The sequence below is a fragment of the Microtus ochrogaster genome, chromosome 22 (assembly GCF_000317375.1).
Source record: "Microtus ochrogaster isolate Prairie Vole_2 chromosome 22, MicOch1.0, whole genome shotgun sequence".
NCBI classification, from domain to species: domain Eukaryota; kingdom Metazoa; phylum Chordata; class Mammalia; order Rodentia; family Cricetidae; genus Microtus; species Microtus ochrogaster.
In genome coordinates, this window is record NC_022023.1 from 34,168,640 (window position 1) to 34,177,624 (window position 8,985).

The 8,985-nt window shown below is 56.2% G+C and overlaps 2 protein-coding genes across 7 annotated transcripts in view; one reads left to right on the plus strand and one right to left on the minus strand.

Annotated features, from left to right (window-relative positions):
• Plin4 (perilipin 4) overlaps nt 1-2,856 on the plus strand; it is an 8,418-nt gene extending 5,562 nt beyond the window's left edge. The window contains exons 6-9 of the mRNA XM_005357892.3: nt 1-814; nt 898-1,085; nt 1,655-1,741; nt 1,816-2,856. The exon at nt 1-814 is cut by the window's left edge and continues 7 nt beyond it. Coding sequence (XP_005357949.2) covers nt 1-814; nt 898-1,085; nt 1,655-1,741; nt 1,816-2,139 — 1,413 coding nt within the window. The 3' untranslated portion in view covers nt 2,140-2,856. The remainder of the gene's footprint in view (nt 815-897; nt 1,086-1,654; nt 1,742-1,815) is intronic.
• Nucleotides 2,857-3,100: 244 nt separating this feature from the next.
• Nucleotides 3,101-8,985, minus strand: part of Hdgfl2 (HDGF like 2) — an 18,806-nt gene continuing 12,921 nt past the window's right edge. For 4 of the 6 annotated variants that reach the window (XM_005357866.3, XM_005357867.3, XM_026784350.1 and 1 more), the window contains exons 5-16: nt 8,087-8,200; nt 7,941-8,012; nt 7,210-7,375; nt 7,063-7,138; nt 6,700-6,991; nt 6,295-6,398; nt 5,733-5,806; nt 5,538-5,608; nt 5,183-5,284; nt 4,861-5,071; nt 4,468-4,594; nt 3,892-4,145 (exon numbers count right to left, since the gene is read on the minus strand). In XM_005357866.3, coding sequence (XP_005357923.1) covers nt 4,040-4,145; nt 4,468-4,594; nt 4,861-5,071; nt 5,183-5,284; nt 5,538-5,608; nt 5,733-5,806; nt 6,295-6,398; nt 6,700-6,991; nt 7,063-7,138; nt 7,210-7,375; nt 7,941-8,012; nt 8,087-8,200 — 1,515 coding nt within the window. In that variant the 3' untranslated portion in view covers nt 3,892-4,039. Of the gene's footprint in view, nt 4,146-4,467; nt 4,595-4,860; nt 5,072-5,182; nt 5,285-5,537; nt 5,609-5,732; nt 5,807-6,294; nt 6,399-6,699; nt 6,992-7,062; nt 7,139-7,209; nt 7,376-7,940; nt 8,013-8,086; nt 8,201-8,985 lie in introns of all 6 variants that reach the window. The other 2 variants (XM_013350263.2, XM_026784351.1) reach the window with 1 other exon arrangement.

Consider the following 8,985-nt stretch of genomic DNA (forward strand, 5'->3'; position numbering starts at 1 on the left):
AACGTGGCCAAAGTGGCTGCCCAGGGAGGCCTGGACACCACCAAGTCCGTGGTCATGGGCACCAAGGACACGGTGACCACAGGACTCACCGGGGCTATGAACGTGGCCAAAGGGACAGTACAGACAGGGCATGATTCCAGCAAGAGTGTGCTGACGGGCACAAAGGACACCGTTTGTGCTGGGGTCACAGGTGCCATTAATGTGGCCAAAGGGGCCGCCCAGGGGGGCCTAGACACTTCTAAAGCAGTCCTTACAGGTACCAAGACTACAATGTTGGCTGGCCTCTCAGGCACCATGAATATGGCCACTGAGACAATGAAGACAGGCCTGGACACGAGCAAGAGCATGCTCACAGGTACAAAGGATACTGTCTGTGCTGGGATCACTGGGGCCATGAACAAGGCCAATGGTGTCTTTCAGAAGGGCCTGCACACTCCCAAGAACACATGGTCTGCCATGCGGTCTCAGGCAGATAATGTGGCTATCAACGCCACCCACACAGGTGTCAACACAGTCCCACATTCACTCTCTGGCTCTCACGCCACCACCCACGGGGTGGAACATGTTACCCTGACTTCTGCAGAATCCTTGTGCTCTGAGATCAGCAGCCTTGCAGACACCCGTGGCCTGGAGCTTGTCACAGAACCCATAGCTGCCACCAAAGGCCTTGTGTCTAGTGTGGCTTCATCTGTCCATGCAGCTACCAAGTCTGAGGAGGAGTATGGTCAGCTGGCTGCGACAAGCTTTGCTGCATTTCATGATGAGTTGGAAGGGCTCGGGGACATCTTCCAGCCCATGACAGCTGAGGAACAAGGTGAGTGCCTGTCCGTCACCATCGCAGGTCCCCAGCCCCAGCTCTTAGACCTATCAGACTAAGTCTCACTGCCTTCCTTCCAGCCCAGCTGGCAGCCTCAGAGTCAGGGCCTCGGGTGTTCTCTGCTGACCACGGAAGCTACTTTGTCCGCCTAGGTGACCTGGCCCCCAGCTTCCGCCAGCGGGCTTTTGAACATGCCCTGAGCCATATACAGCACAAGCAGTTCCAAGCCAGAGCTACACTGGCCCAACTCCAGGAGGCCTTAAAGGTGGTAAGAGCATCTCCGGTTCCTACCCTGTGTACCTCCAACTGTTCATGGGTCAAGTCACCTGCATACAGAGGGAGCTGCGGCATGTACTAGCCTTATCTAGTGAGCTGGGTGTGTGGCTGTGAACCCAAGATAGAGGGTAGTGAGGGTGACAGGGTCCTAGCAAGGTTTCTTCACCCCTAGTCCTGTCTCCAGGCTTCTGCTGGGCATATGGACACACAGGGCTGGTATTTTGGGGGCTGGGTGGCATTCCTGTCATCTGCCTCCCCGCCCCCCCCCTTCTCCTAAGTGGACACTAGAAACATGGGAGGGACAGATCAGGCATGGTGAGGTATACACGGGAGGTAGATCCCGGGGGACAGAGGGAACCTGTGTGGACGTGCAAAGGGAACAGTGGGGTAGGAGATGAGTGGACACAGAGGGACCAGCACCTGGCCTTCCAGATGCCCTCATGTGGAATTTGTGTTTTGGCTGCACCATGTATGAAGAGGTTTAGACTCAAGATCTAGGGACAGCACTGAGTGTTCCTACCTCCACTAGAGCCACCACCTCTCCTGTGGTTCTCTTTCCAGACAGACATGACCATGGAGGCTCCAGGTGGGCAGCTGTGCGGGAACCAGAGCTTGGGCTCCACGGCGGAGGCTGCTGGTACCCATGAGGTGTGTGTGGCATGGGCCCCTCCCCAGCACCCAGCACATGTCCCACCCCTGCTTACCTTGTTCTTCCTCTGCAGGTGTGTGCTTCCAGGGCTCAGGACAGGCTATGTACGCTAGCCTGCCAGCTCCATGCAGCTTACAGTGGCCTGGCAGCCAGTCTTCAGGGCCTGCCAGAGGTGCAGCAGCAGGCAGGGCTGGCACGGCACAGCCTCTGCAAACTGTATGGTCTTGTGTCCTCTGAGAGCAGTGGCGAGCTGCAGGCAGAGCAGCTGGCCCAGAGCAGTGCTGGTGTGGTACAGGCATGGCAGGGTCTGGAGGTGCTGCTGGACAGGCTGCAGCAGAGCCCCCCACTCAGCTGGCTGGTAGGACCATTTGCTTTGATGCCTGGTGACCAGCTATAGATACCTGAGGGCTTCACAACCCCAAAGTTCTGGATTAAGGGAGAGCAGAGGGTCCTCGGAAAGTCAATTTGAAACCAATCATGGCTCTTGCTATTTCCAGTAACTGATAGCCCCTCTTCCAAACTAGCCACCAAGTCTGTTCAGAGAGCAGCACACAGGTCCCGATGATAGAGCAAAGCGGAAGCAGAGTCAAACCTAGGAGGTCCTTCAGCTATCCTCACTGACAAGCCTTCCAGCCTCTGGGCTCTGATCCTACCTTCAGGGGCCCACAGCTCTCTGCTATGGGTGGTGCCACTCAACCCCAGGTCCCACCTTGAGCAGGGTATCCAGAGGTCTTAGCTAACATATTAGGCAACTTGTTCCCCAGCACTAGAATGTACTAGAATGCACAGCCACCCTAAGGCAAGCTCCCACAGCCCCTTCTGATACATAGTGGGGTGTAGAGCCACTCAAAGCCACACTTATATCCCAGCATGCTGTGGGCCTGAGTCTGACCGGCTCTATTGGGAAAGGAGGGTCACACATGTTATCACTGCACAAAGACAGGGACCACTTGACAGGGCCGTCACTGCTGAAACTGTGATCTGCATGAGGTTATGCCTGCCTAGGGTTGAAGTACTGACTGGAGACACGGCAGGTGATGGCCCTTCTCCCTAGTCCTATGCATCCAAGACAAAAGCACAGAAGATGAGGGGTACACGGCAATCCCCCTATGGACCGGCCATTCTTTTTTTTTTTAATTTTATTTATTTATTAAGGATTTCTGCCTCCTCCCCGCCACCGCCTCCCATTTCCCTCCCCCTCCCCCAATCAAGTCCCCCTCCCTCATCAGCTCAAAGAGCAATCAGGGTTCCCTGACCTGTGGGAAGTCCAAGGACCGCCCACCTCCATCCAGGTTTAGTAAGGTGAGCATCCAAACTGCCTAGGCTCCCCCAAAGCCAGTACATGCAGTAGGATCAAGAACCCATTGCCATTGTTCTTGGGTTCTCAGTAGTCCTCATTGTCCGCTATGCTCAGCAATGGACCGGCCATTCAAGACCACAATCCAGCTCTACCTGAACCCCAGCAGTGCTAGCAACTCCCAATCTTCCAGTTCCCTTTTTTGTGCACTCTTAGAAAGTAACAATGTCCTTGAGTTCTAAGGTTGGGCTAGCTGTGGCCTAGGAGAGGACATGGCGGAGAGGCCGTGACAGAGAAGACAGGAGCCTTCCTGAGCCTTTCCCTTTTTCTCTCAGCATCAGGATGCAACACTAGACTGGGCCCAGGGCCTGCAGCTATGCCTCTAGATGAGCCTCACTACATCATGCTCCATGGTGGCCATGGAGGCAGGTGGATATACCGAGAGGCATGTACCCTACCTGAGCCCACAGGGAACACAAGCAGAGCAGAAAAACCACATAGCGAGAGCAGGCTGGGATGGTGTGGACTCCAACACTCCAGCCCAAATGCTGAGCTGCCCCAGAGGCACTATGCTGGGGTCCCTGCATAGCTGGGGAATGGAATGGTGGTTGAGTCAGGGCACAGTCTCCTGTTGGCCTGTCCTTAGTGTCTGTTACTCTCATGATGGTGGAACAGGCTACTCAATGTAGGAAGAGCTCTGCTGCCCTGTAAGTGTGAACCCTGCCCTGTACCAGGCCTGGCTCCCCATGCTGCTCACGGTGGCTGGTACCTCAGCCCTGTGTCAGGCATAGTGCTCTGGCCTTAGCCCAGCTACATTTCATATCAGGACACCAAGCCAATAAAAACTGTTTCTTTTTCATTACAAAACCCTTTATAACCATTTCATGTCAATCGAAATCACAGAACTAGGCAGAAAGGCCCAGGCCACAAATACAAACAGCGCAGCACTTCCCTGGGAGGCTGGGGACGGACATGACACCATGGCCACGGCAGCTGGAGCTCAGCTGTCATCATCATCATCGGCAGACTCGGAGGCCAGCTGCACCCTCTCATGCTCCTGATGCTCACTCCCAGGCCTGACGGGGTCAGAGCTCTCCCGTGGGCTGCTGGGGGCACAGTAAAGGTTGATCAGGATGCAGTTACCTGGTGTTACCACAGAGCCATTGGATGAGTGGGCAGCCAAAGAAGGGTAATGCCCTTGCTGTTGGCACAAGTGCCTGGTGTGGCCAACTGTAGCTCAGTCCAGTGGCTGGTGTTCATGGTGGCTACCTGTGCCACCCCTAGACAGCCATCAGGAAGCCTTTCCCACAGCACCAGTACCTGGAAGCTTGGGGTGGTGTGATGTGAACCACAATCAGTGTGTTGGCCAGCCCAGCATATGGCAGGGGTGGGGAGAGGGAATGTGCCTGATGCCCCAGGGACACTCACTCATGCAGCTCTTCTGAGGAGCCGCCCCGCGGGCCATCCTGTGAGTCCTGCCCGTCTTCCTGTGCTCTGTCTTCTGTGCTTTCCTCTTTCTGGGATGTGGCCTCCCCGTTCACAGGCGCTGAGAGATCTAGGGTAACAGGGTCGTCATGAGCACATTGCTTGCCTCTCATGAGGACCCTCCTTGCCCAGTTGCAGTCAGGCTTGCAAGCAGTGCAGGTACATGTAGGTGTGTGGCCTAAAGAGCACTGCCAACATCCAACTGTTGGCACCCAGTAGAGCTGGCAAACCTTATGCCAACTATCGCAGAATATGGTTGCGTCTAGTAAGCTTACTGGGGGGCGAACATGGCACAGTTCCTGCCTATCCCTCTGGCCAGGTGCAGGCAGCCCTCACCGGCATTGGGCTCATCCTCCACCAGCTCTCTGGGAGCCTGCTCCCCAGGCTGCTCCTCCACCTTCTCGCTGTCAGCCCGTTCCTTCTCGGCTCCAGCCTTGTTCACCTTCTGGAGAGCCTCAACCTTTGGCCCCAGGACCCGAGACTTGAGCCGGGTGTAGACCTCTGCTGCCTTCGCCATCACATCCTTGTTGGCTTTGTACCGGCGAATCTGGCCACCAGGAGGTCAATCTTAGCTGGGCTGCTGGCTGTGCCCCTAAGTCCTCCCACTGGACACCAATACCACCTTCCAGGTACTCTGTCCTGGTGCCCCATGCCATACCTTCTTCAGTGTGGCTACCACATCTGTGTTCTTCTGAAGGATCTGAGAGGTCACCTGAAGGGTCCCCAGCTCTTCCAGTGCACTCAGACACCTCCTCACATCCTGCAGAGCAGGAAGAGTGGGGAGGCATCTCTGGCTGTCTCCTAGGGTGCTGCCTGCTGTCCCCAGGGGAGATTGCAGGGTATGGGAGTAGGGGTGGGGTCTCCTGGGCCACTATGAACCACTCCCCCATCTGGGGGACCCTGCCTCAGTTTCCCAAGACTTTCAAGAAGCCTGAAAGGAGGTGGCTAAGGAAAGCACCCATCTCAGGACAGCGTGGGGCTGTGACTCTGTGGCTGCGCAGCAGGCATCTTACTGGGTTGTCGACCTTCAGTGCAAATTTGATCTCGCTGTGCAGCTTCTGCAGTCTCTCCTCTACGGAAGGTTCTGGGCAGGAGAGATTGCTGGCTTGCACAGGGTGCTCTGGCCCTGGCTACAAGGTGGCCCAGCCCCTCCCACCACCACAGGCCCACACTAGAGCCATGGAATCCTGCACCACGCTAGTGCTCACCTTTCTTCTTCTCCCCCTTCCTGTCCAGTGAGAGACCCTCTGACCGCTTCCGCGTCCGCTCCACCTTCACAGGCCTATGGAGAGGCTTCCGTCAGATAGGCCACCTTGGGAAGCCCAAGGTGAGGACAGACAGCGAGGCCAGGGGCCTGGGACCCTTCTCTGCTTCTGTGAACCAGGCTAACCATGAGAAGCCCAGTGAGCATATCACATCTTGTGCTGTGTGGCCACCAAGCCACACTGCTGATCCCCATAGGCAGCTCTGATCAGCAATAGTTGGGACACTTAGAAAGCAGAGAGGAGCTGCACTTCTCAGAGTTAAAGCCACTGTGCTGGGCATGGTGTCCCCTGGGTGCTGTGGACACTGGTTGGATGGCTCTTTAGGTTCTGGGCCCTGCAGGGTGCTGGGCAGTGCTGCTGGCCTCTACCCTCTATAGGTCCTTGTCAGACAGCCACACATGGCCCCAGGGGAGACGTGGACCCAAGAGCTGGGATGCGGCTTCAAGGTTGAACTCAACAGCCAGGCTGTGGGGAGAGGGACTAAGGGCTCAGGACAGGTGCTAACCTGGCTCGTGGCTTCTCATCTGGCCGCCCTCTTTTCTCCTTCTGCCCAGACTTCCTTGCAGATTCTGAGCTTGGCAGTTGGGACTTCTTGGCCAACTTCTTCCCCTACAGCAACCAGAAAACAGGGTTGCTGCTTCAGAAGCAGCCTGTCCCACCCCTACCCAGCACATGTGGGCTATAGCTTCCCGGGTCTTATATAGATGTATGGAATCCAATGTTCCATTTGACAGGCAAGCCTTATACTCAAATGGCTATCTCTATCTTCCATGGGTAGGGCCCTGGGCTCTGTGTTACTGACATATCTACAAGACCCAGGATGAGCCCCAATACACAATAGGGGCTCAATAAAGGAGTGGAGTTCAGGGCCGGTACCTGGGGCCTCACGTCAAGAGGGGGCACCACATACCTCTTTCCCAATCTCCCCCTCAGGTTCTGAGTCAGAGGAGGATGGTGTGGCCCGACCCCGGGCCTTGCGGCTGCGTTTCTTCATAGGCTCATCATCCTCCAGCTCTTCCCCACTGCTGCCCCCACGCTCTGCCCGCTCCTTGCGACGCTCCTTTTCCTCCCTTTCCTGTTCGCGAAGTCGCCGGAGTTCCTCCTCCTGCTCCCGTCGCCTCCTCGCCTCCAGTTCACGCCTCCGTTCCTCATCTCGCCGCTTCCACTCGCTGATGCGGTCCACCTCACCACTGTCACTGTCACTAGGATGGAAAGTCCATCAGCAGGAACCCCAGCATATCCTGTAGCCCCCACATCGCCAGCAGATACCCACCTGTCACTGCTGGACGTGGAAGGTGGCCGTTCTGGCTTTGGTCTCCGCCCTCGAGGCTTGGGGGGTGGCTTCTCGGCTGCGAAAAATGAGGGGTGACTTTCTCTCCATGGCCTCACAGGGCTGCATCGAGGCTGGCTCAGGCCTTACCTGGCTTTCTGCCTCGAGAGGGTTTTTTGACAGATACATCTGAGTCGGAGGAGGAAGATGAAGAGGACGAGGAGGAGGATGGGGATGGCCGTGCTGCAGCCACAGGCTCCTCCTTGGTCCCATCTGAGTCGGCTTTGGAGTCTGAATCCGAGGCTGAAGGCACCTTCTGGGGACAGGCAGAGCCAGAGGGGAATCGCATAGGGTGAGAGTAAGGGGGCAGTGGCAGCTCCAGTCCTCAAGGGACACAGTTCTGTGCCTCACCCAGAGAAGGAACATGGGTCCTGGACACCCTGGATAGCTCCTGGGAACAGGATCAGGGCCAAGCCCAGGGGCTTTCAACTGCAGGTGTGCACCGAAAACCTGCATAGGCCAGCCCTACGTCCTACTGTCCAGCTCTCCTTCCACAGCATGCATGCCACAGTACAACATGCAACGTCCACATCACACACATGGTCACAGACACATGAACACACCTGTACATGCACGAGCAACCTTGTGAACCCAAGTCCTCACACCCCCACATGCACATAGCACACGTGAACTTTGATGCCACAACATTCTGGCATACAGGACCTGATTTTTCAATCCTGGTAGTAGGATCCCCTGAGAGGGGCAGCAATGACCTGCAAGCCCCAGGGGCATCACTGCATACCTGGGTCCCAGGTGCCACTGCCATAGATGGCCCCTCAGGCTGCTAGTGACTTCTCAGGACCTAGGCACAGCACCCTTACCTTCTTCTTGCGTCCTCCTGGAGGACCCCGCCGTGGTGCCCGGGCCACCGTCTTCTTCTCTGGGGTAAAGTCCTGGGTGAAGAGACAGAAACGTCAGAGGTACTGGTTGGCATGCCAGGCTGTCCTAGGGGCTGTTGTCCACTCACCTGGTCGCTGGTCTTCTCTGACTCAGATGGGCTCTCAGAATCCTCTTCCGATGGGGACACGCTGGCCTGATCCAGGTCACTAGAGGCTTTCCGAGCTCGTTTAGAGACTGACATCTGGAAGGCAGGGCCAGGCTGGGTCAGCAGCTGGACAGTCCTGGTTCCAGATGGGACCCTCCTATATGCCTTGGTGCTCCTGAATTCTGGGATGGTGATGCGAGCCACATACAGACTTATTGCAGTATTGCAGGTCCCACTCCTAGGAGCTTCTTATCCCTTCAGTTATCAGAACCAGAGAGAGGAGTGTGTGTGTGTGTGTAACAGTGGGTTCCAGGGGCTTGGTGAGGAGTGTCTGATAAGGTTGGATAGATTCTGTATCCAAGTTCTGTATCAAAAGGAAAATCTCACACACACACACACACACACACACACACACACACACACACACACACACAGTGGTGGAGAGGCAGACCCTCGGTAGGAACTGTGGGGGAGGTAGTGTAGCTCACTGTGGCCGAGAGAAGTACGCCAACACACACAAAAAGTATGTAAAGAACAGGGGCGACAACACCTACTGTGCAAGCCCAAGGACCTGAGTCCATCCCTTGCATCCACACAGAAATGCCCCATCTCTGGCTGGAGCAGGAGCTCCATGGTTAGAGCACCAGCTGTTCTCACAGAGGCCCCAAGCTTGGTCACCACCACCCACATGGAGGCTCACAACCATCTGTAATCCAGTCCTAGGGGATTAGACACCACTGGACTCCACAGGCACCTACATGTATGTGCACCCTCCCCCAAGGCACAAATCACAGACATGATGAAAAATAGACTTTAATAGCCGGGCGGTGGTGGCGCACGCCTTTAATCCCAGCACTTGGGAGGCAGAGGCAGGCGGATCT